We start from the raw sequence: 27,145 nt of genomic DNA, 5'->3' as shown, positions 1-27,145 counted from the left end.
TGAGTTAACGTCGTCATCTCCTAGCAAGACCAGCTGTTTATCGTTCCCTCCTCATTGTTCCTCGTTATCTTTTTCAGTATTTATTAACACACGACTCTTACAATATTATTACATTATTATTGCAACGTTCCGGTGTCACGCTAGCGAGACAGCCATTTCGGATATTTAAATCTCGCGCATATTGAGCAACTTCAGGTTGCTCAGCTGCTCTCGATTTACGTGACATTTCTCACTCGATGGGTAATGCGTGTTCAACGTACACATAGCTTAATTGTTTTTCTGTGGAATAACAATTAAAATTGTTCAACGTTTGCCCGATGACAACGATAACGATCTTGCTAAGAGAAATTATGAAGGAAACGAAACAACGATTAAGTGTTATTGACGACGCTTCTTTCATAATGCATACGTTACTATGATGACAGGTGCAATACCAATTGACATTATGAAACGAGTTAAAGATTATTGTTACAGACAATTAAATCTATTAAATTGCTTAAAAAGATACAGTTACAAGTTTCATAGTGATACAAATTTTGACAATACTCCGTCAGAGTATCGAGGATAATCTCTTATAGAAAGACGCAGGTCCGAAGTGGTAACGCAGTGAATTAATTTTTCGGTTTTCGCATTTTACATAAGCATCCATAGTTCGTGGATGCGACGCAATTGAAAATGAAAAATTTTTGTCTCTGTCAAAAATATCAGTCTTGTCTGTTAACGAATAAATATGATATTTTTTAATTTGTTTTCGATCTTCCGTGTATTTTATTTCCACTCTCTCTCTCTCTCTCTCTCTCTCTCTCTCTCTCTCTCTCTCTCTTTCTTTCTCTCTTTTTCACTATCACTCGAATTTTCTTCGATCATCCGTCCCCATTTCTTTTTGTCAATTTCTGTCGTTGATTCAAAGACCACCAAAGAGACGGCCATGTCCGCCTGCCAATGTAGTGTAGATATTACTCTTCTTTAAATGATGTATAACATTGAAAATCGATAGACGAAATATTTAATATTGGATATAAGATATGAATTAGCAACAACAACAAATACACATACGTAACGTTAAGTATATTAGGCCTGATGATATTGATAATAATATACCAATTTGTGTATATTACGATCTAGAGTCACTTGCATTCGAACTTTCATCTTGGATTCGTACTACAAGCGAGATGGCATGCAAGAGCACTTTGTTCAGAAATTTCTGAACGAAACCATACTTCCGTTTCTCTTATTCGCACCCTTTAAATCCAACGATTTTAAAAATTTATCTTCCTCCACCGATCACCCGTTTATCTCAAAAAATTATTCAATAAATATTTCATACGACTAATCACCTTCTTCTAAGTCCGCAACGAACGAAGAGACAGTATGCTTTCGTAAACGTTATCGAATGACTTATATACTTAATTGGATAGGAGTTGAAAATTCATATTAATTCATTCGTTCGCTTAGAATTTAAAAAAAAAGAGAATTATTTCTACAGCGCAACTAGTCACTTCGAGGGAACGACGTGCAATTAATGAGGTGATAATAATTTTAAATTCACCATATCCTTTACCCAACAACGTACACGTTAACGTTAATCGTAAAATATCGTGGGAAGGTAACGAGAAGCCTTTCGTCACTGAAAAACATTGTATGTCGCGATTACGGTTATGTTTCTTTTTTTTTTCCCTGTCATCCTACGATATGATATAGCTGCGACTAGGATTTACTGTGATAACGAGAGAGGCGAAACTTGCTTGTCCATTTTTCAAATACTGATATGCTAACAGGATGTTCTTATCAAGAGGTTAGAATCCTTGGGAAGGAATGTGGAAAGCTCCTCGTTATCCTTTCAATCTCTGGTGGCAAACGCACTTTTTTGATTTACAGTGAGACGAACATCAAAAAGTACCGGCTTAGGTAATAATTATTTCTTTAAATTATAACGCTCTTAAATTATTACAAGCAAAAGTGCAAGGTTCGACAAATTACCCTGCGATAAAGAAGTCGCATTAATTTTAAATAGTTACAAGAGTATCTTTGCGAATTAGGGAATAATAGACATTTTTCATTTGCTTTCTTTCTTCTTTTTTGGCTTTTTCTTTGCTTTTTCGTCTCTTCGCATTCGTATACCAGATGAGGCCTGACGTAAATACCATCATCGCACGTCCGTTATTAACATTTAACGAGAAGTTGTAATTACTTAAAATGTCTAGATGTCTCAAAGAGATTTCACAGCAATGGTTATCATGAACAACACATACAATTAGTGTTAATTAATTAATTTCTTTTATTCGACGCATCGGATTAAAAACACGAGGATTGATAGTAAAAGGAACCTTATGGATGTGCCACTTTTTCACATCTACACGTCGTATATGGTATGTTCCAGAATTTCTAGCGGTCATATTTTTTTCTCCAAAGATAATTTTTACTTCACTGTGACAGGTGCACTTGACAATGTCTTTCAAAAGAATTTCAATTCTCCCTGCGATCACGCATTGGACATGCTATGCATCACGCAATTCCGAAGCGCTCCTTATTAATGTAACTTATTAATTAAAGACCAATTAGAACGTGGAAGATATTTTTCAAATTCCAGATTCATTAAGAAACATTGACTATATTATTATTATTGGTCTCCTTTTTTTTTCTTACTAACGGGTCGTCCTTTTACTCTCAGTCCATTATCTGGGAATCATAATAATATTACGTGCTCCTATAACAAGCATTTGATTAAAAAATTTCAAGTGCATATTTCGACAATCAATTATTAGATTTTTTAAAGAATATAAAAAGATACATATACATACAGATATAAATGACTGGGATTGGCTGTTCAATAATTTATAGAGCGCGCTAATAGATCCCCAGAAAATCGTGCATCCGACATTGGCGCGTATCGAAGAAGGAAGTACTCGAATACGCATACATTCAGAACAAGAAACATGACTTGAAATTTGTCACAGAATTACTAAATACAAGAAATACGCAAGGATGAATATTTGAAACATAGAACCATCTAAAATTACTTTGACAAGTATCCCCCGTTCTCTATCGACTAACGTATTTCTCAATCTTTTTATTTTTCCTTTATTTTTTCTAATCATTTTTCACTTTCCACTTCTCCATGATACTCACGCGGCAGTTTTTGAAAGACATTGAATTTTCGTAAATCACGACGCTTCGCCCAGCTTCCTTAACTCTGAACATACAAGAAGCTTGAATGATTATTTAAATATAAGTGTTATTTAATTTTCATATTGATAAATAGCCATTATGATTCGATACCAAGATAATCAACGCTATCACATGTATTCACTGAATTACGATATCCCCTTCCCGAGGAAGTTCTCACGCCGTATATAGTTTAATTGTAATCTAATCAAAATGTTCAGGCGACATTTTAATTTTGGTTTTAATCAGTATCGTTTACGTTCGATGCTTCAAACAAACACCTTGCATATGGTACGCACGAGGATGGCAGTATCGATGTGACAGCAGTAAATTCTCGATACACAGCAGAATCAAGTGTACTGGTGTTATTTTTGTTCAGATTCGTCAAGAAATCCTTAGAGTATAATAGAAGGAAGGTTAAGAAATAAATAATATTTGCAACTATCATTAAGTGTATAAAATAAAATAATTGTGTTACCGGTTAATATAAAATTTAGAAAATTAATGGAATCGTGTACCAAAAATATACTGTTGACATTGGGTTACTTTGCGGGCCATCCAAACGACATAGGATTTAAATCGCCATCCTATTGCGCGGTGTACACTGATACTCAAGAGTCCCGAACAAGTCCAGGACAAATTAGAGCGCATTTTGTTGTAACGCGACAGGAATTAGCGAGACGCCACCACTAGTATACCGATAGTCACATTGTTCAGTAATTAAATCACAGATAGTGTATGACGGTGATTAACAATAAAATTGTCAACTAGTGTAAACCTATCGTATAACACGGGATAAATAGAAATTATTATACAAATTAATATTATGCATTTAATGTAACAAAAATCACTGTATTTCGGTAGAGACATGTGAATGTACAAGTGTAAACTCGTGGCATGGGTTCGCTTTAGATAATTAGGCACCCATTGCCACCCCCCCCCTCCCAACCCAACCTCAATCACCAATGCTTTCTCATCGCGATTAATCATTCATTTTTTTAAATCACTCTCCACTAACCTTTTACCTCTTTCCCACGATCCTTTCCTCGATAGAGCAGACAGTTTGTTTGTTTTATTTCTTTTTTTTTTCTTTTTTTCTTGATTTACTTTATCTTAGCAAGTACGCCTCCCTCATCCAATTCTCACTGATCCTATTTTCTTCGCTCATCAGGCATCCTGCGCTTTGTTGACTTAAGCTGTAACGATAATTAGATACGTATACCAATTTAAGATATAAGATGAAGATCAATACGTCAGGTTCAGATGGTGAATATAATTTGTATTTACGGAATGACGTATCAACCGCATAGTTTCATTGAAAATTGTTGGAGTTCTATACGTTATTTACTGCAATTGCGAATAAATGTCGCTCTGAGTAATCGGCTAGGAATTTCAAGTTTACATAACTGAATGCCATCATCATTGAGGAATTTACAAAGCACGTGGTACTCTTTAGTCATAACCAGTTATTGCAGAGATTTATTCATAGGATATTATTATAGGCTTCGCAATGACAAAATAAATTATCAGCAGAAATAGGAGTGTTGAGACAAGCAGAGGAAATTTCATAAGATGGTATTAGGGTTGATACTCACCAGTAGACTACATAGCATTCTCTTGATGGTTTTTTTGGAACAGTATGGTTTCTTCAAAAATGTACTGCTTTAATGTTTCCTTAGGTAGGTCGTCCAATTCCATGTCAAATTTAAACGGTTTTTCGGCAACGGGCTACACAGATCAAAACATAACAGTATAAAATGTTTATAACGTCCTTGGACATCTTGTTAAGTATTAAAGAAGAAGAATCAAGTAATCTGTCAATTGGAAAAGTGCAGACGTTTATGCAAAGGCATTGTATAATCATGCGTGATATACCCACCTCATCGGCTGGATCATAATATTGTTCAAGATAAGGATGCGCTAAAGCATCTTCCACCACGATACGTTTGTTAGGATTAAATGTTAACATTTTATCCAGGAGATCCAAGGCTCTTGGATCAGCATTTGGAAATAGGCTCGTCCATGGAACCTTTGGTTTATATGGCAGGGACTGAAGGTAGCTACGAGCCTGTAGTTGAGAAATGTCCATTGTAACATAACAATTGAATTTACAAACTTAGGGATACACAAGAAACTGATTATCGCATACTTTATCATTAACGATACATTCGAGGTCTTCCGACGACGGTGAACCGAGGACGCCGAGAATATGATTAAGTTGATCCAGATAATGTTTGCCTGGGAATATTGCTCTTCGTGAGAGCATTTCGGCCAAGATACAGCCTACGGACCAGATATCTATGGATTTCGTATAACCCTATACAAAGTAGAATAAGATAGAGTATGGGTAAGGGCAAAGTTAGGTTTCCTGGTATAGTTTCATGTACTATAATGCGGTATCTATCATCACCTTTGAATTGAGCATAATTTCTGGTGCTCTGTACCATCTGGTGGCTACATATTCTGTTAGGAAGCCAGCGTGATTGTGATCTGGGTCCGCAACTCTGGCTAGGCCAAAGTCACAAATTTTAAGGTCACAGGTGGTATTTAAAAGCAGATTACTGGGCTTTAGATCTCTATGTAACACGTTCGCCGAATGAATGTATTTTAGTCCTCGCAGTATTTGATACAGGAAGTAGCATACATGGTCATTACTAATAGGCTGAAATAGGACACATTGCTTACACTATAATAGTTTCTATTAAAGTGAGTAATTTTGCTTGGCTTGTACCATTTTATAAGAACCAATTTAAACTGCGAAGACTGGAAAAGAAATTTACCTGACTTTTGAGTAACTTGTAAAGATCAGTTTCCATCAAGCACTGAACTATATAGACATCTTTCATTTGGTCTATAGTTGGTGCCCTCAATATATCTCTTATATCTATTATCTGAAATAAATTGGCCACTTATTATTCCTGCAATCAACTCAATTCAATAAATAAACTCCAGACAATTGATATTTGGATTGTATGTAATATGTCCTAAGCATTGACTTACATTTTCATGCTTGAACCTGGTGAGAATTTTTATTTCTCGTAAAGTCCTTTGGCTGTAAGTCTGATGTTCGAAGGGAGAAATTTTTTTAATAGCTACTTTTGTTTTTGTTACATTGTCATATGCAGATCTGTAAAAATGAAATTAACGCAAATGTAGCTACAATGCGTAAGCACCTGCTTCAGTCAAATAACCAACATAAAATACAGCCAGTCTACAATCATGACAATATTGTAATATGTACCTCAATATTCTATGAGATTTTGTATCGGTCAGTCAAGACTATATACACTTAATGGATGTTGCAGCTCTTATAAGAGTACAAAAAAAATCTAAATACTTTTCATATTTCTTTATACAAACATTTCAAAAGAAAAACAAACAGCTAAGGCTCCAGAAATATAAAAAAATTGTTTAATGTATAAAGTAGCTGATGAAAGATACTTTATTCAATCAATGAATCGTTGGAGTCATTTCTGGAGCAAATGCTTTATCAGCGTGTGGTTTCCTATCACAAATGTCTATGTGCGTTATCAAATTCCTTACCTAAGATGATATAAATTATATAAATAAGATTTAACAACAGCTAATGTGATATGTATCATAGTATATATGGTTTTGGAAAATATCTCTGATTGCATTAGATAAGGGCTCCTTGCAAAAGATAAAAACTACATAAGTAACTAAATGATTATATCAGATTTTTCATTACATGGTTTAAATATAAATATAAGTAAGTTACTGCATGTTCCAAACATTAAAAGAGGATGCAAGCAACACAAGAAAAGTTTGAATAGGTGTCACAAAGTAATACGATAATTTACTCCAAACTTAATACACTCTGTGTTTAAAGCAACAATCCTGCCTATGTATCTAAAGTGAAGTAATTTGCCAATAAATAGATGATAAGAATATTTAAAGCCCACGAGGATTATTGAGACTATCATAAAATAGAATGCCAGAAGAAAGGGGTGTGACATGTGTTCGAAACTGGCGCCAAAAATAGTAATAAATGGCACGAGCAAGACATAATATGTTACAAAATTAGTGTTAAACAAATTCTCGATGTTCGGAATGACATAATGTACATTACATTATGCGAATAACGGATCTTTGTTAATTGTAATTGTTTATCTTATCGTCTGTCACGCAGCTGAGAAGTAGGATTTCATGTAGCTATTCGCTGATCGAAAAAATTCAATGGAATAACTTACATAACCATTCCATAGGCCCCTTCCCCCATATACAACAAGTTCGTGTATCGTGGTCCAACCTCAAACACTTGTCCGCGAACAATTTCTGCATTGGGATTTACACTTGCCGAACCTTCGCCCGCCATTTTGACAACTACTTGCGGTTCCTTCGAACCTCGGGAGAGCCTTGGCAATACACGAACCACGAAACTCCTAGAACACCGCCCCTATTTGAAAGGTGATAACGCTCTTCAAGATGGCATCATAGTAGCAAGTAGCAACCGTAACGACCGGGTGGCACTCTACTCGCTCTACAAAAAGTTAGAGACAGCTATCACTCTTTTGATACCTATTCGATCGATCACTGAATATTCACGTTGTTTTTTCATGTGACTAAAGCAAAGCGTGGCGGCAACGCTCATATTCTAGAGTGACATTTACTTTTTATAACGTTTACGTATCCCTTTTTGAACGATAATTAAGTTTTTTGTAAGAGAAACATGAATGCACCACCGACATTCGAATCATTTCTCTTGTACGATGGAGAGAAGAAGTAAGTGATATTGTTTCACATTGTTTTTTGAGCATTCAGAGTGGTGATTGTTAACCTGTATTTTTTAAACAGGATAATAAAGGAACAGGATACTAAAGTTCCTAATGCAGCTATATTTACTGTTAACAAGGAAGATCATAGTCTTGGAAACATGATCAGAAAGTGAGCTGCTTTTTAATGTTTTAATTAAACTTTTGTACTTGGTATTAAGCATAGTTTCACAAGCTAATCAATGTGTTTATGGCTAACAGCCAATTGTTGAAAGATCCACGAGTATTATTCGCTGGATATAAAGTACCTCATCCTTTAGAACATAAGTTTGTGATAAGGATTCAAACAACTTCTGATTACACACCACATGAAGCTTTCATGCATGCTATTACGGATCTCATCGCAGAACTCTCATTGTTTGAAGAACGCTTTAAGGTGAATTTTACTATAAGTATTATAATTTAATTGTTTCATTGCATAGAAACTACATTTGTCTAATTTTCAGGAGGCTATAAAAGAAAAGAAGGAAGGCTTGGATTAAAAGGCATTAAATGATTACTTAATTCTAAATATAACACTAAGAAAAATGTAAATATAGATATTAATTATACTTAAAGAGATAATCAATAAAGTGTGCAACAATATTTTTTTTATAATGTGGCTCTTCGTTACATAGTAATCTGCAATATATATTTCATTCTCTTAACATTCATAGAAAAACAGCATGACTGTACTATATCTAGTTTTACTATGTAAAATAAGTAGTCTGCATTTTGTATAGAATTAGAACCTCTTATTTTCTGCATCAACTATAGCATTTGATAGTATCGTACAATTTTTAAAGTCTTAAACAAGTTGTGGTTCCCTGCTATAGTCAGTACAATTTTGAATTATTTGTACAGTACAATAAGAGCTTGTAAAATCTATGAAGAAAATATTGCATCAACAATGCTGTAAGTCAACAGTGTAACACCTACATTATAAGATTAATGCTATTGCATTAAAAAGATGAGTGAGATTACTTTAACAATCAAAAACAAAACATTAGTTGCAGCATTTAGTAAATTCCAGTGCGGATTTCCTTTCAGCTCTCCATAAACGCAACAATTTCGACTTTCAACTATTCGAAAGATTAATATCAAAGGAGTACTTAAATTTGTAAGCATGAAGATTCAAGAGTGAAATCAAGCCTCTACAAACGTTATACACAATAATTTTGATCTTAAAAGAATAATAGGAGGCATTGATTTCGTAAATGAGCATATATTTTAATTGAGTAAACACTTTCCTATAACTCTTCCAGCCCTGTGATAGATGATTTACTTGAGATCATAGGAAGTGTAAGTATTGATGAATTACTTATGAATTAATGGAGCGTTTCAGACTAATAGTATTCAAGAACCGTTTTTCCTACCTACTCCAGTGCTGCATATGTACATATGATTTGTTCAATAAATATTAAATAGAAAACAAGGTGATATAAATAATTGTCATATGTACAATTGTATAATGAATAATTCCAAATATCGTAGCACGATATCTATTGAATGATGATATATAATAGGCAGCAGTATATTCATGACGGCTCTCTCCCCAGTCAGCTTGAAGTTCATACAACAATGCTATCCTGACATCTTGCTAAAGAAAGGTTTTTCACCTGCTGATATCAGTAAATATATAAGATAAATCTACGTGAAATTATTGTCAATCTAAATTTGAAGGAAGCAAAAAATATAGCAGTACTAATGACTATGCTTCGCATAAAATATTTGTCAAATCGAGCAAAGCATTGACAACCAATTTTATTACATGATACGGTGCTATGCAGAAATGGGGAGAGAAAACTCTACTCAATATAAATAATGATGCAAATAACTTCACCGGATATGGATTTGTGTTATGTAGGAAGACTTTTTTATGCTAGGATTCAATTGAAGATTCCCAATAGAAAAATATACTCTGAAAATTCAACTAGTCTTTGCACTAAATAGTAGTAGTAGTAATAGTAGCGGTGATGGTGATGGTGATGGTAGTGATAATAGTAGTAGTAGTACTAGTAGCTTTTTTTTCTGGCAAGCAAAATGGAGGAACTACAAGTTGTTGCTAAAATGTTTCTGCGTCGTCACAGTCGAGTGTATCGTGCCCAAACACTGTAAAATATCGCAAAACAAGTTATATCGCCAAGCTCCTAAATAGCTGAATTACTATATGTATATCCTAAAGAAACTTACTTTCGCAATTATCGCAGTATGGTCTCTCGACTGGTGGCTTCTTAGGCGACTTCGGTGCTAGATCAGGCTCAACGAAATCTTGAGCTTGACGAGGACAGTCCTCAGTATCGTGTAAATCAAATTGATCACAAATATCACAAAACATGCGAGGTGCTGCTTTTCTTTGATCTAGAGTGTGCCTGGAAAGTAGATTTTAATTTGTTTAAAGTTGTTAAACTAATTAACTTCTCTTTATATTTTCATGATTATCTACCGATTATAATCATCAGCTTCGTTTGCAGGTACTCCCATCTCAAGAACTTCAATTTTACATAGAAGAGTTTCATTTTTTCTTTGCATATCTACTATCACAGAGTTCAGAAACTCTATTTGACCTTTAGCCATTTCGTACTCCTCTAACAATTTTTGTGGCTCCATGTCAGTACCTGTTATGTAAAGAAAGTTTATTAGAGTTTTTATCATATTAAAGTAGAAATATTTGTTATATACGACATATGTATATACCGTTATTATGCTGATTTGTATCTCCTTGTGCTTGAATCATGTGACTATTCGAATTCTGTTGGATCTAAAAGTAATTAATTGAAAACTTTAATTACATATCATCAGTTTAAAAGAATATATTACTCACATCTTGATTATTTTTCTTATTTTCAAGCATTAGTTTCATATCTTCCGTTGCTTGAATCCATTTTGCAGTAAGCTGCTTATTTTCCTTTTCCCTAAGATGTAATAAACATGTCATGTGCTATATTGTACACCATTTTCAAATTTCTGAAGACTAATACAAGTTGGTTACTTACAGTCGGCTTTGCGCTTCTTTCAGTTGTGTAGACTCAGATACAAACAAACTCAATTTTTCTGTAAGATTTTGTACTTTTTTCTCAGCTTCTTGTTCTTTTTTCTCCATTGAGGTTGTTAATTGTTTCAAATTGTCACTCTTCTTCTGCACTAACTTCTCAAGAGAATCTTTGGCTGCTTGTAAGTCACTATTTTGCTTGCGAATTTCCTCAATCTCATTTTGCTTTGCAATAAATTCTTTTGTTCGTAAATCAGCATTTGTCTTTGTCTTTTCTTTTTCAATTTCTTCAAAACTCTTGATCTTAGAAATGAGCTCTGCAATAAAAGCATCTTTTACATTAATTTCAGAACTTTGCTTATTCATAGCATCTTGAAGAGTATTTTTCTCTTTTTCCAAAACATTATTTTGCTCCACAACTGCTTCGATTCGCTGTTGCTTCGCTGTAACTTCATTTTCCATCGTACTCTTTAATTCTTTGACTGATTGTTCCTTGTCTTTTATCACAGCATCAATTTGACTTGCCAACTCTTTTATCTTATTGTCCTTATCAAGTAGCGCGGCTTTGGTGTCAGCTACTTGTTTCTCCAAAGAATTAATATTTTGTTGCATTTCGGATTGGCCTTCAGATATCGATGACACTTCCATCTCCTTCATTCTCAAGCCATCCTTTAAGATTTTCAACTCATCTTCTGTTCGTTGTTTTTCACCCTTCAACGTAGTAAAAATCTTCTCAAGTTCGACTATTTTATTATCCTTCTGCTTAACGAGATTATCCAATTGTGAAGCTTTCTCTTCGACTATTTTTGTACTTTCTTGAACAGTAGCTAATGTTGTTCTTAATTCATTAGCTGATTTTATTTCTGTTTCTAAAGTTTTCTTTAGTTCTTCACTAGTTGTGGTAATACTTATCAACTGATCTTTCACGGTCTTTAATTCTGCGTCAGTCTCGTACTTCGACTTATCATGCGCAGCATCTCTTTCTTCAATTTGCTTCTTGTAATTATTGCATTCTTCAATATATTTATCTGCAACAGATTTCAGATCGGTTCCTTGTTTTTCCAAATCCTGAACCTTGTGTTTCAATTGAGTAAGCTCCGAATCTTTTTCTGATATCATTTTGTCTAGTTTACTTCGATCGTCTTCAACAGACGTTAGTTTATTAGTTAATTCCTTTAGCGATTCTTGTATCACATTTCGATCAGCCTCCACCTGTTCTTTGGATTCCTGCAACTTCCTCAAGTCTTCAGCAGAACTCGTCAATTTTTTGGTCAAATCTTCAACTAATTTATCAAGATTGGATTTTTCACCCTGTTGTAATTTCTCTAAAGTCATGCATTTTTCATTCAGTCCACTTGCTTCTTCCTGACTTTTTTTCAGTCTTATCTCAAGGTCCGAAATTTCTTTCACCTTCGCATTCAAATTTTCTTCAATTAGTTTATTCTTATCCACAATTTCCAGAAGTTCCTGTTCTCTTTTTTGAAACAGTGCAATTTTCGCCGATGACTCTTCATTTATTTTCTTCAATGAAATAACTTCGTTTCGTGTTTCGTTAAGTTGTGCATCGAGTTCCTTGGCCGCTGCATTGGTTTTACTTAGCGCCTGTTCGATTTCTTGTAGTTTCGCTTCGGTAGAAGTCAATAAGTTTTGAACTTGCAGCCCCTTGTCGCGAGCTTCATCGAGTTCCTTTTCTTTCTTTCTCAAGTCCTCGTTATACTTCAAAAGTTGATCCGAGGAATCGGCTGAAGTACTAATAGCATTTGCAACATCCAATTCCTACAAATTTATTATCGTTACTATAATTTTAATTCAAGAAGATCCAGTCAAATCAAATACTGACCAATTTTTCTTTCTGTTCCGTGAGCTGAGCAACTTTTTCTTCAGATCTGGCTAACTTTTGATTCAAAATCTCCACGTTTGACTCAAATATGCGCAATTCACTTTCGAGATTCGTTTTCGTTTGCTCGGATAACGTCATTGCATCCCGCAATTCTGCAAAGTATATCAGAATTCTCAAACTTTCACTTACAGGATATAAATACTGATATTGAATTAATATTACCTGCTGTTTTATCAGTAACTGTTTTAATTTCTTCCTCCTTATTCGCCAAGAACGATTTCAATTCAGCAACTTCTCTTTCCACTACATTCAGTCTCTGTGTCTTGTGATTTGAATCAGTAGTTATCTCTTGAATAAACCTTTCTTTGTCAGCAATGTCTTTTTGGAAATTCCTTTTGAGTTCCTCAATTTCAGCCGTTTTAGAGGTGTAAGTCTTTGATAATTCACTTTCTTGAGTTTTTAAACTCTCGACCAATTTAGTTAAATCTAACAGAATTAAAAGTAGAGTTTGATATTACGAAAGACAATAAATGTTATTGAAGATAAAAAAAAGATGATGATTGAATCTGTGAAACTTAATCAATATACACCTACCCTCGTATCGCTGTTGAAGATCGCGAAGTTGCTCGTCCTTAACCTTACAATGATTTTCCTGGCTGATTAGTTCCTTGGTCAGTCTCTCAATCTCTACATTTTTCAGGCTACATTCTTCAGTAAATTTCTGAATTTCAGCATCCTTGCTTTTCAGTTTTTCATCAAATTCGTTCGAAATTTGTTGAATTCTTTCAGCATTTTCCTTAGAAAGCCGTTCCAAGGCTTCACGATGTACATCAGAATCGTTAGAAGAACGTGCTTCATTTTCCTTAATCATCTCCTGAATAATATTATCCTTCTCTTCAATGATCCTTTTGTGATCAGCAATTAAAGATTCCTTTTCCTTCTTATTTTCATTTGTCATGTCTTCAATACTCTTCTTCAGGCGTTCAATTTCCTTCTTTAAATTATCAGAGCTCGCTTCGAACTCTGTTCTAAGATTCTCGATAAGGCTACACTTTTCTTGCAAACTCTGTTTGATTTCTGCAGAATCTTTCTGTAGACTATCTTCAAATTCTTTTCGTGCACCCATTTCTTGTTCACGTTCATTGAGCTTCAATTCGAGCACCTTGATACGTTCAACGTACTGCAGCACAAGAGCGTCTTTTTCCTTGACCTCTTGTTCCAGATTGATCTTAGTGTTCTCAAGATTTTCATTAAGGTTTCGCAAATCTGATATGTAATAGAAAAGTAAAATCTACGATAAGCAGCGAATAACTGACAGAATAATTATTGATCAAACAAAATTCACCTTGTAACGCATCATTGTCTTGTGCTGCGTTGGAGCTAAGCTCATTTTTAAGTCTCGTAAGTTCTTCTTCAACTTCAAATAACTTTGTGCTTTCGTGCTCGAGCTGAACGACCCGCTCTCTCTCTTCTGAAAGCTGTTTCTGAAGTTCCTCGATTTTACTTTCATTTAAAGCATTTGTGACCTATCAAGAAACACAGAGCTTTACACGACAAAAACAATTTGCAAATCATCGTAGGATAAGACAAACAAGGAGAAGCATGTGAGTACATGTAAATCTAGTAATTAGTTAAAGTGTTTTGAAACATCAAAGGAAAGTATGATAATAGAATTTAACGAAACATTAAAAATGATCTAAATCAATGACAATGTTATTATTTGAATGAAAGATATTAACAATATCACATAGAGAAACAATTAAATTACAATAAATAAATGGAAACAAAATATAAGTAAAGCGTAACACATTTACAAGATGTTTGAATTCTTAGCGATACTTGTATATGGCAAAGTACAGTGGGGACAATAAAGTTACATTGATTATAACTATATATTATTCCTTGCAATATATTAAAAAAAAAGCTGTGTGAGTGAAAGCTCTATGGCACTGAGATTCTTTTCTGGTTAGTTAAGTTAATACTGTTCTTTGTTGTCCAGCTGAAAGTCTCGTAGGCTGGAAATTGAGCTGCCAAGTAAATAGCTCATGAAATAATCTAAATTTTATATAAATAATGTTATTATGTATCAAACATTTAGTTGATGAATGAAATTTAGATAATTAAACACATAAATTATAAAAAAAAGCATAATAGGAAGATGTAATAAAAATATAAGAATAAAAGGAAAATGTCATTATCGACATAACAATGGAACGCCGACAAGACTTTACAGCAGCCCTTGCATAAGAGCATGTAGTGCGTCTTAAACAGGAATATGAGTTGTATAAAAGCAATAAAATTTCGAGGAGCTGGGCCAATTTTGAAAGAGATAGGGCACTATGTTAAAAGTCAAGACTAGAATGATGATAAGACAAGCAGTGTAGAAATACAGCAGCAGCAACTCCTTGGACCCAAAAGGCTTCCTTCGAATACTCACACTTTGATCAGTTCTCTCTTTCTGAAAATAAATCATAAGTTTGCCCAGTTAGCCCAGCAAAATAGTACGCGTATTTATTGCTCTACAATAAGGCAACAAAGCTCTTTATGAGCTAATGTTAAAAAGAAAATAATATATCAACCATATCCAATAAATTTAACAGCTCCGCGAACCACCTTTCTTTGTCCCAATATTCTGGAAACGTGAGATCACCAAATCGCGTTTCATGTGAATTTGTACAATAAATGCAAAATTATACAGTGAAAGATAGAAGAATGAAAATGCTACATGTCAAAAATATTCTTAGCGTCTGCATCATTAATATTGGCTGATATACCGCCACCCTGAAGTCACGAAGCGAAAATGTAAGAATGAGGGAAAAAAATTAAAGCTGTAGAATATCCTTCAGCCTGCAGTCGTTCAGTGTTTAAATGTATCTAATCATGCAACTAAAATTTTCATTGCAATTGAATATGCATGATATTCTGAATCTAGATTCCGTCTCTCAATATTTGGTCTGTCATTGTAAGTTTTAATGTTATGCGAATCCTTTAAGAGAATAGACGTAGTTCAAGTCTCAGAAATACATACCTACCATAATGAATCTAGTAAGTTACGTGCATACCTGAATGTCATCCTTATTAACAGATTCTTCTTCGAATCTAAACAACAGATCTTCAGATTTTCTTTTCTCTTCCTCCAGCTGCACGGTGAGTGCGTTTTTCTCGTCCAGCAATTTAGCAAGCGCAGTCTGTGCATCTTGCACATTCTTTTCCATAAGCTCACGATACTGAATGGCCCAACAAATGTCATTATATACTTTATTACAAACAGAACTATGTTAAAACACATAACGCGTCTATATACCTTCTCATACTCTTCCCGTATAGTTGCTGCAGATTGCTCGGCATTGTCTGCCTGATTAGCAGCCTTAGTTACGCGCTCTCGTTCCAAATCTCTTTCCTTGCGAAGAAAGTCAATCTCCATTTGCTTCTCCTTTAACATCTCCTGCAAATTCAATAACCACGTCTTGCATTTATCCAAGTAATCTTGCATCCAAAGAAATTTCATTGGGGTATCAATTTGACAATAATAGGAAAATAAACTTTGACCTGATACTCAATCATTCAAATACTACAATATCAACGTTACTTGTTTCTATCGGCCTGACTTAATTTCCATATTAATATAGTTCACGTTACTCACGGCAATTCATGTGTACGTGATATAACTTTTGCATTGTTAAAAAATCTACTGCATACACAGTTCCATGCAAATAAGAAATGATTTACTTTATGAACTAGTACGTTTAGCCTTGTTTACTGTAAATGCACTCTTTAGAGCGCAACACAGGATGCTTAGGTTTCACACTGGAGCCATGACCTGTATTTCTTTAGTAACTATATCCCATGTATTGTGCAATTGTACTATCCGACTTCGATCTCACTGCCACCTATATAATACGCTTATCTTTCGATCGGTATTTCATCAAGGAAACAGGATTTTATGAGAAATTTATTTAACATCAATGACGCTCATAATGCCGGATCTTAAACATTCAATGTAGGCATATAACAGAGTATTTTAACGGACACAAGAATTGCTATGACAATTGTGAAAAATATTGTAAAAGTAATATATCCACTTTCTCATTTCTCATTTCCTACAAGGTGCCCATACGGGAATGTACATGAGATTTTATTAACCATATCACATACGTACATGTAAAGATAACATTTTAGAATTAAGATTAACAAACAATAAAAGAACTTGAAACAACAGTCTAAGATCTACGAAGAATAAAACGGAACGACAATAAATAAACAATAAATAAATTAGCACTAAATGTACGCTTGTCAATTGCTAAGCAACGCTACATTCAATCAGTGGCCTACGAACGCATTAATTTAATTAACGATAGAACGACGTAAATTGGCATAAATTAAGAAACGTGTTGACAACCTCCACGGTTCCTTAGGCAGCCCTACTTTTTGTCAAGGGATTATGGGATCTTTATGAGGATTCTGTAATTCACCATTGGATAAGATTAGATTCTCACCTGCAATGAACTTCGTGCAGGTGTCGAAGTGCGCAAACCGGTTCTCTGTAATTTGAGATGTTAAAAACAAACAAACGAAAAATAAATAAATCGTGCAACACTTATGTCAAGATTAAGTATTTCAATGCATGCAAACAAAGCAAAATTAGTACTACCAACAACGCATGTCAACAACGGTGCATAAAAGTCTGATAGAGAGTGCGAAAGACATATCACACAAGATTCATAACGAAAAGTTTCACATATATCATATAAACAAAAAATGTATATCCCTCTACTCATTCCTCACAGGTGTACAATATTTTTTAACGTACCACCAGCATTTAATCAGTGGTCATTTTTCGTACTCTTTTGATTCTCCACAAGTCTCTACAGACGCATACATTACAATAATACAAAAAGCGAAATACTAATTACATAAAGATATGTACGAAGTACGCATAGAACGGGTACAAGGTAAGATCCGGCGTATAAAACTGAGCCTGCAATCAAGTAGAGATCCTTTACTCCGGCATTAGAAATCTTACCCTGGCGGTGGTGGAGGGTGCACCCCTCGTAGCAGTGCTAGCAGTGGTGCTGGCGATGCTGGACACAGAGGCGAGTGATTCGCGGGATCCCAACTTTCTAAGAGACATATTCAGCGCAGCCCCGGTAGGCTTGTGAACGATGCACGAAGACGTCCTCCGGTTCGAGGGCGATCGACTTACTTTGTGTACCGGAGCAAAAAGTCCGTGCTTCGGACGTGCTTCGAAATACCTAGTAAATATTAATAATAGTCAGACGACCGAGTACCAATTTTGTTTGGTACTCGAGACTTTTGTTTCCTTTATTGTTGTATGGATAGGGGGACGCATCTTTGTATGTATCATTAGTTTTCTCTATAGTTTCTTCATGCATCTACGGGAGTGATTAGGTGGCTGCCGTGTTACCAGAAGATGAACAGTGCACCTTATGTCATCGATTGATCCATCGTTCTTCCCAAGCGGATCATCCAACTCCACGCCGCAAAACTCGCCATTGGCAAAGTGCGTCGTTCCCAGGAACCTGAGAACGCCGGTCTTACTTCCTTGGCTCGAGGAAACAATCACACGTTCTCCTATCCTTAGGTCTCTATGCGAAACCGATGACAGACTCGTCGTGGAGGTGTCTAGAGTGGGATATTATATAATATATTCATTATCTGCTTCATGGCAGGTATAGACGTGTACACAAAATTCTGCACAAGCCACTAAGGCTCTTTTACATTATGAAATAATACTATGTGAAATCCAATGAAAAATGGCTCTGCTACTTTACTGTGCTTAATCCTACTCTAATGTATGATTAATGACTAAAGAAGGAAATTATATTTTAATGAATTTAATCATGATAAAACTATGTTCTAACGATCGATGTAACATTTATAACGTTAATATGAGCGCATAAACAATTTCTACGTGTAAACATTGAGTAAGCATTGGTAAAAGGCTAACGTCGAAATACAGTGTTTTATATAATATGCAAGTGCAAACTATACTAAGGAGTAAATAATTAAGAACAAAATGTTCCTCGATATGACGATATGAAGTTATTCACTGGGAAGTGGTGCAATAGAAGAATAGTTTAAGAACAAGAATGGAATGCAAACTTTCGTCTGGCGACGCATCGCCGACATTAATTTTTGCATGCTTCAAGCCTTACTCAAAGAGGGAGACATGGACTTGTTGAGTGTCCCCTTTGTACTTTCAGACGGTGATGTGGGAGTCTTCTGGCTAGCTGCTGCTTCCGCTAGAGCTGCGTCTGATAACGGCTGCCTTGTCAGCCTTGTAAGTCGAGAGAAGATGCCGCGTTTTGGCTCGCATTGAAAGTAACGCGTGCCAACCACAGATCCATCGTTCTTGCCTGTGTAAAAAAGATTCCATGTATTACTCAGAACGTCGTTTAAAAATTGTAATTTCACAGTACACTCATAGCTACTAAGTAAATATTTTCTACAGCTTACCAATAGGTTCATCCAGTACAATGCCAGCCCAATCTCCAGGAGCAAACTTTGTTTCTCCAATATAAGCTATCGAACCTGGTTTTGTACCTCCAACCCATACTCGATCTCCTATTATAAAGCTGTCTGTGTCCACAGTCAGGACCACGCTAGTATCTGTCCAAGATGTAATTGCATAAGACACCCTTCAATATCCTTAAACATAGCTACAGGTAAAAACTATCTTATGTACCTGAATTGAGAACAATTTATCTCTGTGACGTAGATACGTTTAATAAAATTCTATAATACACTACGCACGTCTGGTATAATTTATAAAATAGCACGTGTTTCTAAATTCTTCAAAGTTCAACAACATTATCATGCAGCACTCCGTGCTAAGCAGGTCGTGTAAAACATTCAGCTACTGACGACTCTGTGCATGTGCATAGACGAGCAACAATCCATGTACTACATTGCACAAGTCTATTGGGACTTTACACGGCAGGAGGAACAACACTCTAAGCAACCTACCTGAGCCTCTGCGCAATCCAGCCTCACTTAATCGACGGCCGTGCGTCTCCCAGAGATGCTCCATGATATCAGCTGCGTCATGCAACACAATGCAAATCACACTAAAAGCATAGGGATAAGCCACACTGACATATGCTAAGGGTAGTAAGGTATATGGGCATGACAACTGAACTGAATCCTTATCATTGATAATTTTACATGCAACAACATAGTTTTACACTGGCCAAAGTTTGCGTTGCGAGAATTGGGTTGCTCATCTGAAGAAAAAAAATTATATAATAAATATTTGTACAGTAGCTACGGATGGATTGACATCCTGTCAAGACAATTTCTATTGTTCCCAATTGGTATAATTAGGATCACAGCAGGATCTTCGATCTTATAAGAGGCAATAGAGGGTTGGGTTTTTTTCGATTCATTAATTGTCACTGTTATCGATCTCACTGCCGGAAGTCGGCGTCAATCACGCCACTAAGTGTCCTTAGGTATGTGACACGCGATTACGTAAACAGCTCGTTAAAGTTGCTTATATTTAAACGTGAGGGTAATAACGTGTAGTTTCGCAGAAGGATAACGAGTTCGTATCGAGAATCCGGCTATGGTAAAAAGGTTAAGTAAAAAAGAATGTCCGTCAAGGAATGATGAAAGTTGTTGAAACGTGAGAAAATTGAAAAATTTGTGGCAAATGCTAATTGTAAGCTGCGCGTATTTATCCACAGCGTAGAATGAAAATCCTGAAAAGGTATCACAGAAAAAGCCGCTGCGCGTTCTTCTCGTAGTTTCATTCTCGATATAATTGATTATTTATGAATGATAGTGGGTGTGGCTCCTGTAGGCCGCAGGTGTGGGTTGAATATTTTTCCAATCGAGACAGATTCTTGTGAAGAAAAAGAAACGAGAACGAAAAAAATTTTACGCGCACAAGGTTATCACGATATTCAAAATGGCTTATGAATATCGCAATTGGAATAAGGAACCTCCGCGGAATATAATGCTGTGTGCTTCCGGTTACACCGGAAGTCTCCTGTTGGCTTCCTAAGAAATCTTTAACCTTATAAATCTATTTGCTCCGATCAATGATACTCGTGCAGTGATCTTAACCGACCGTGATCTTCAATTTTCTATGTATATCGGTGAATGACAGTGCAATTAATCAATCTCTATACGAGGCCAGACATTCCTATGAGATACTCTGCGTGGATCAAGCGTTATCGCTAAAAACCGGTTGACGGAACAGTCTTTCGAGACTCTCATGTATATTAAATAGGATCACGACAAATTCCAAAGAGAGATCTGGCGCTACGAAATCCTCCTCAATGGCAGCTGTGGGCCAACAACATTCTGTAATCCATATTAGCAGATGCTGTCCAGGAATGCCATAGGCTTTATGACTTTAAGGTAAAGTGATTGCGTCAAACTTGAATACCGCGCGCTTTTACGCTCGTGGAACATTTTAATTATCGATGTTTACATATCGAGTTCTCTCCTTGGGGACTTGAGTGAACGCTATTAGAAGAAAAGGACGCCGTGAAATTATCTTGCGATGTTTGTCCTGTCATTTTTTAATGAATCTACAGTGGTAATGGACATGTAGACATATCATTAGAATCCGAGAGTGACGGATATGGAAATTTGAAGGAGTATTCGGTACTTTGAAATCGATTCGACTGAAAATTGAATGGTGCGAAAGGTTCGCAAAAAGAACAATAATTATTGTGTTACATAAGTGCATGCGTCACGCGATGACTGCACTGGCCATGTTTTCTAGGTCTCAGACTGCACGGTGTTCAGATGCACCAATAAGGTAAGATACGTGCACTCGATGTGAGTGTACTTATGTGGTTATGCTTGCCAAGAGGCCTCGCCCATGCTATACTTTTTGGATTGTAATCTTACGGTACAGAGAACTTCCTCTTTATTGTCCGATTTCTTCGAGTATTTTGGGAGGGATTTTATTTTAATTCATTATACGGCCAACCGAAGCGACAACTGAGAGACTCGACCTGGCCAACAGAACATGACATAAGAATTCATAAATTCGTCGAGTGAATTGGTTTTACAATGTTGATAAACATTAAAGTTTCTCGTGATATGATAAAAAAAATAAAAATTTTAATTAGAAAACTGCGTCAGAGAAGAAAAATTAAAATCATCGCGTTATCTAAGAATAAACAGTGAAAAAGAAGGTTTAGATATCAGAAGTATATTATACAATTATTTAATATAGTCCTTATATTCAAATTTCAGAAGCACTCGAAGTTCCTATAAAATGTGGATAAATGAATCTAATGAATAAAAAATATATAAAATTACCAAAACTCAAGGATGCCTTTTACGAAGATCACTCAATACGTGTATCCGCAATAATAATATTCAATGATTATGGAAAGCGGCTTCTTCGATATTGCGTGTGCGTTTTCCAATGCAGCAACAGGATTTACCAATAGGGTACCGGAGAGCGATGTATCGCGTAGAGAGGTACGAGAACGACTTGTCTCGAAAATCTTGTGAGACTTGCAGTAGCCCGAGTGGCACAGTTCTTCGTGGGCGTATATATCAAGTTCTCGTGACCAGAGAGATCTCATTGGGGCTCCAAAGGGACTCCGCAAAGTATTATGGTGGGGTACAGATTCTTTAAGAGTAGATTCATTTAAAGGACATCCTGACAGCACAGTCGTGCGGTTGAGTTACCGTATACCGGGTAAACAGAGTAATGAACTAAGAAGAATCACGACTAAGCGATAGATTTTAACTTATCCAAGAGTATGAGTACAGATTTGGATTTTGGAATAGTTGATTAAAAGGATATATAAAATAACATAAAACGTACAGATAGTACACTAATAACAAAAAAGGGATGTACTCTTTTCCTAGCTTGATAATCTGCTGTCATTACAGATCTTTTAGAAGCATGGTTGTTTAATTGATATAGAAAAAAAAGGTACTGATAGACTATTGATCTTATTAAGAGACTTCATCATAGGTATGATGTCATACTTTGTTAATATTCCTGAGAAACTTTTGCTTCAGAAATTCATTGTTATGATTTTTATATTCGCTGACGTATATCTGCTGCAGAGTATATCTTTGTTGGATATCTTCTAAGATAAAGGAGGATGTAACTTATGAAAAATATAAGCATACTATGTACAAACAAGCATGCAAATTATATTAAGCAAAGTCTGTGCAGTACAATCAAGAGAACATAAAATAAAACAAATTTTAACAGAGAAAAGTGCATAAAAATGCAAAGATGCAGTTCCAAAACTCACTCAATGATGATCTTGGAGGTGACACCGGTACAGCTGGCTTAGGTGGCAATGCACAACACGGTCTTCCAATTTTTGATGGTGGGCGCAGACCTGAGGCCTTAGCCTCACCCATGTTGCTTGTATCAGCCATACACTATACACTATAACACACTAAAATTAAAAAACAATTAGTAATCATGTGAATAATATTTTTAATAGAATCAGTCTTTCTGACGTAAGAAAAAGACTATAGAACTCTGTGTAATATTGTAAATATTTTATAATGTATAGAATACCATCGGAAACTACCTGGCGAATATTACAGGTTAAGAGCGACTGACTAGCACCAACGTATATGCAAATGTTATTATCGCTTCAAAGAATAAAATTTTGGCATAAAAGTGACGTTCAGTTGTATAGAAAAAATGTTCCAATAGACGGAGGTTATACTTTTGAATTTGAAAACAATACAGCAATATGATACTAATAAGTACGTGACAAAAAACCAAGAGCTTACCTTCCTGGAACGTTTTAGTCTACAATATTAAATCACTAGTTAACATATTCAACCGTTAAAAGCGGGGATTATGCCATCACTATTTTAATGCATAGCGCAATAGAAATTTCATTCATTCCACGTTAACGGAAAAAGTGTCAATTGGAAATGCCTCCTAGCGAAGCTTACGATGAACTCTCGTACTAACTTAACATGAAGCCTTCAAAGAAGGTTCAGTCAATAAAGAAGAAACTTTGCTATTTAGGTAATATTTGAATAGGTTGCAACTATGTATGAATAAAGGTAATATTTAAATAATTGTGTATGGAAAATATTACGCGAAAAACTGTGAACATAATTTTTAAAACTTATATACAGATCTTTCCAACACATCCTAACCCATTACAGCAATTAAGTTCTAAGAAATTCCAACTTTATCTAGCTATTTATAAACCTATCACATTTATCACACTAGAGCTTTGCACTTCGTGATGTTTACTTTTTTAAGAATTTAAAGTTCTATTATTAATTATGCATTACTCGAAAAAAGATACAAGGCAAAATTTCTTCTATATTGAACAATTTACTTTTAATCCTTTTAATTATTTTAAATGCTGAAAAGTGTTGGTATAAATAACAGATTACATAGGAACACGTGAAATGAAGGCAGTATTTCCTTATGTTATAATTTATTTATTACAACATAGCAGTGTGGAGCTTACGTGCAAAAAATATTTGGTATACGATTTAACATTAGGAATGATAAATTATAAAGAGCGATGGAAGAATGAGTCATGTATGATACAAAGAGATTGTAAATGATTAACGAGGGACAACCACATAAAACGTGGTTTGATCGCGGGCAGTGTCTAAGATCAAGTTAAATTAGTCTCTAATGGAAAAAGGCTTCTTAATCAACTTCCTCCATACGAGAAGCGTCTTCGCTGTCTCCTTCGAGGGGTGGTACTACATCCTCAACAGTTTTTTGTTCTTCAACAACAGGATCCTCATCGTCGATTCCAAGTCCAAGCTTGATCATCCTGTAAATTCTAGCAGCATGGACTTGAGGTTCATCCAGGGTAAACCCAGAGGAAAGGAGGGCAGTTTCAAAGAGGAGGACAACAAGATCCTTTACAGCCTTGTCATGTTTATCAGCTTCAGCCTTCTGTCTCAAAGTCTCAATGACTGAATGGTCAGGATTAATTTCAAGATGTTTCTTCGCAGCCATGTAACCCATGGTTGAAGTATCTCTGAGGGCCTGTGCCTTCATGATTCTTTCCATGTTTGCGGTCCATCCATATTGAGACGTAACAATACAGCATGGTGAATCTACAAGCCTGTTGGAAACAACAACTTTCTCAACTTTGTTGTCCAGAATAGTCTTCATAACCTTGCAGAGATTCTCGAACTTGGCTTTATCTTCTTCACGCTTCTTCTTCTCAGCTTCATCTTCAGGCAGTTCCAGACCTTCCTTCGTTACAGATACTAACTGTTTACCATCAAACTCTTTCATTTGTTGTACAACATATTCATCAATGGGCTCTGTCATGTAGACAACTTCAAAGCCACGCTTCTTTACACGTTCTACGAAAGAGCTGTTAGCCACCTGTTCCTTGCTCTCGCCAGTGATGAAGTAGATATGCTTCTGGTTCTCCTTCATTCTGCCAACATAGTCCTTCAAAGAGCATGCTTCGTCTCCAGATGCTGAAGTATGGTAACGGAGAAGATCGGCAAGTTTGTTGCGGTTCGTGCTATCCTCATGAATACCCAATTTCATGTTCTTGCTAAACTGTTCATAGAACTTCTTGTATGTCTCCTTGTCCTCGGTAAGTTCCTCAAAGAGTTCTAGACATTTTTTAACCAGGTTTTTCCTGATAACTTTAAGAATCTTATTCTGTTGAAGCATCTCACGAGAAATGTTCAAAGGAAGGTCCTCGCTGTCAACAACTCCCTTCATGAAGTTGAGGTATTCTGGAATGAGTTCCTCGCAGTTGTCCATTATGAAAACCCTGCGTACATAGAGCTTGATGTTGTTCTTCCTCTTCTTGTTTTCAAAGAGATCGAAAGGCATACGACGTGGAACAAAGAGGAGAGCTCGGAATTCAAGTTGACCCTCGACAGAGAAGTGCTTGACAGCTAAATGATCCTCCCAGTCATTGGTCAATGACTTGTAGAATTCACCATATTCTTCCTGAGTTATGTCATCAGCGTTCCTGGTCCAGATTGGTTTTGTCTTATTCAATTCCTCATCTTCAGTGTACTTCTCCTTAATAGTCTTCTTCTTCTTCTTCTTTTTATCCTTATCTTCTTCCTCATCCTCACCAACATCCTCGATCTTTGGCTTACCATCCTCCTCCTCCTTTTTCTCTTCAGGCTCAGCCTCAGCCTCATCGTCGCTCAGTTCCTTTTCGCGTTCCTTCTCCACAAGAAGCTTGATTGGGTATCCAATAAACTGGGAATGCTTCTTTACGATTTCCTTGATCTTGCTCTCCTCCAAATACTCAGATTGATCTTCCTTAATATGAAGAACGATCTTGGTACCACGTCCAAGTGGCTCACCAACATCTGGCCTAACAGTGAACGACCCACCAGCACTTGACTCCCAAAGATACTGCTCATCGTCATTGTGCTTGGAAACAACAGTCACTTTGTCAGCAACAAGGTAGGCAGAGTAGAAACCCACACCAAATTGACCAATCATGGAAATGTCAGCTCCAGCCTGCAAAGCCTCCATGAAAGCTTTTGTTCCAGATTTGGCAATTGTACCCAAATTGTTGACAAGATCAGCCTTAGTCATTCCAATACCAGTGTCAATGATCGTTAGGGTTCTGTCATTCTTGTTGGGAATGATCTTGATGTGCAGATCCTTGCCACTCTCCAATTTGGATGGGTCTGTCAATGACTCGTAACGAATCTTGTCAAGAGCATCACTCGAATTTGAGATCAATTCTCGCAAGAAGATTTCTTTGTTCGAGTAGAAGGTGTTGATGATCAATGACATCAACTGTGCAATTTCAGCCTGGAAGGCAAAGGTCTCGACCTCGCCAGCAGTGGTCTCCATTTGTTCAGGCATCTAAATTTAAAAAAAAAAAAAAATATTTGTTAACACCTCCGAACATGATCGTTGAAAAGATATGGTATTATCCACAGTAATTTAAAAAAATGAAACGCGTCCGCGTGTTCTATACAACTGCCCAATCATGAATGGCATTATTTTAGTTTGATAATTTCATTAAACTGATACTATTCTTCTGAATATCAAGTAAATGAAAATGTTATTCATCGCTGATACACGTTAATTCAAACGAAAGAATTTTAAAAAAATTAAATATGTATGGGCGACATTCTTCAGAGTCGATACTGCTGGAGAATGAATTTTCCATTCGTACTTAAATAATTGTAAAAAAAATGCTACAAATTATTAGCATTATATCAGTAAAAATTACTTACGTTTCTGTAGCTTTTTTTCAACGTGGAAATTCAATTAAAACGTTAACGCACTTCGCTGAGTAAGAGCACACAGTCTCAAACGCTTCGCACTGACTTCAGTAATGTGGCCCGCCGGGTGCGAGGAAGCCTTATATACTAGCTCAGCGCATCGAACATTCTAGAAGCTTCTAGAACTTTTCCTGGTGTCAGTAC

General features: G+C 35.9%; 4 protein-coding genes across 9 annotated transcripts; 1 reads left to right on the top strand and 3 right to left on the bottom strand.

Annotated features, from left to right (window-relative positions):
- Window positions 1-785: 785 nt before the first annotated feature.
- On the bottom strand, window positions 786-7,535 carry LOC107271546 (mitogen-activated protein kinase 1). Its single transcript, XM_015747688.2, has 8 exons — window positions 7,377-7,535; window positions 6,166-6,292; window positions 5,946-6,056; window positions 5,576-5,827; window positions 5,315-5,482; window positions 5,045-5,233; window positions 4,761-4,893; window positions 786-4,361 (listed from the first exon to the last, which is right to left on the bottom strand). Exons 1-7 carry the CDS (start codon window positions 7,499-7,501, stop codon window positions 4,768-4,770), a joined length of 1,098 nt encoding a protein of 365 aa, XP_015603174.1. The 5' UTR covers window positions 7,502-7,535; the 3' UTR covers window positions 786-4,361; window positions 4,761-4,767.
- Window positions 7,464-8,552, top strand: LOC107271550 (DNA-directed RNA polymerase II subunit RPB11). 3 transcript variants are annotated; one of them, XM_025088807.1, is made up of 5 exons: window positions 7,464-7,593; window positions 7,745-7,908; window positions 7,981-8,070; window positions 8,160-8,334; window positions 8,405-8,552. In XM_025088807.1, exons 2-5 carry the CDS (start codon window positions 7,856-7,858, stop codon window positions 8,438-8,440), a joined length of 354 nt encoding a protein of 117 aa, XP_024944575.1. In that variant the 5' UTR covers window positions 7,464-7,593; window positions 7,745-7,855; the 3' UTR covers window positions 8,441-8,552. The 3 variants fall into 3 exon arrangements, with proteins under 3 accessions (XP_024944575.1, XP_024944574.1, XP_015603180.1); XM_025088806.1 differs by having other exon boundaries at window positions 7,542-7,675; XM_015747694.2 differs by lacking the exon at window positions 7,464-7,593 and having other exon boundaries at window positions 7,687-7,908.
- Window positions 8,529-23,778, bottom strand: LOC107271537 (CAP-Gly domain-containing linker protein 1). 4 transcript variants are annotated; one of them, XM_015747669.2, is made up of 21 exons: window positions 23,525-23,712; window positions 23,029-23,178; window positions 19,757-19,828; window positions 19,247-19,399; window positions 18,946-19,146; window positions 18,214-18,412; window positions 17,793-18,021; window positions 17,266-17,310; window positions 16,074-16,214; window positions 15,832-15,996; window positions 15,207-15,227; window positions 14,115-14,295; window positions 13,364-14,035; window positions 12,992-13,255; window positions 12,770-12,921; window positions 10,934-12,705; window positions 10,762-10,852; window positions 10,635-10,698; window positions 10,384-10,555; window positions 10,131-10,309; window positions 8,529-10,049 (listed from the first exon to the last, which is right to left on the bottom strand). In XM_015747669.2, the coding sequence occupies exons 2-21, from the start codon at window positions 23,156-23,158 to the stop codon at window positions 10,003-10,005; spliced, it is 4,950 nt and encodes a 1,649-aa protein (XP_015603155.1). In that variant the 5' UTR covers window positions 23,159-23,178; window positions 23,525-23,712; the 3' UTR covers window positions 8,529-10,002. The 4 variants fall into 4 exon arrangements, with proteins under 4 accessions (XP_015603155.1, XP_024944564.1, XP_024944565.1 ...); XM_015747673.1 differs by lacking the exon at window positions 19,757-19,828 and having other exon boundaries at window positions 8,532-10,049; window positions 23,525-23,778; XM_025088796.1 differs by lacking the exons at window positions 19,757-19,828; window positions 23,029-23,178; window positions 23,525-23,712 and adding an exon at window positions 22,070-23,005.
- Window positions 23,779-24,164: 386 nt separating this feature from the next.
- On the bottom strand, window positions 24,165-27,103 carry LOC107271539 (heat shock protein 83). The gene is made up of 2 exons (XM_015747676.2): window positions 26,954-27,103; window positions 24,165-26,576 (listed from the first exon to the last, which is right to left on the bottom strand). Exon 2 carries the CDS (start codon window positions 26,574-26,576, stop codon window positions 24,414-24,416), a length of 2,163 nt encoding a protein of 720 aa, XP_015603162.1. The 5' UTR covers window positions 26,954-27,103; the 3' UTR covers window positions 24,165-24,413.
- Between the last annotated feature and the right edge of the window lie 42 nt (window positions 27,104-27,145).

Source organism: Cephus cinctus, unplaced genomic scaffold (assembly GCF_000341935.2).
Source record: "Cephus cinctus unplaced genomic scaffold, Ccin1 Ccin1_scaffold0997, whole genome shotgun sequence".
In the NCBI taxonomy this organism is placed as follows: Eukaryota; Metazoa; Arthropoda; class Insecta; order Hymenoptera; family Cephidae; genus Cephus; species Cephus cinctus.
The sequence above is the reverse complement of the archived record's forward strand: the minus strand, read 5'-3'. Positions and strand labels throughout refer to the sequence as shown.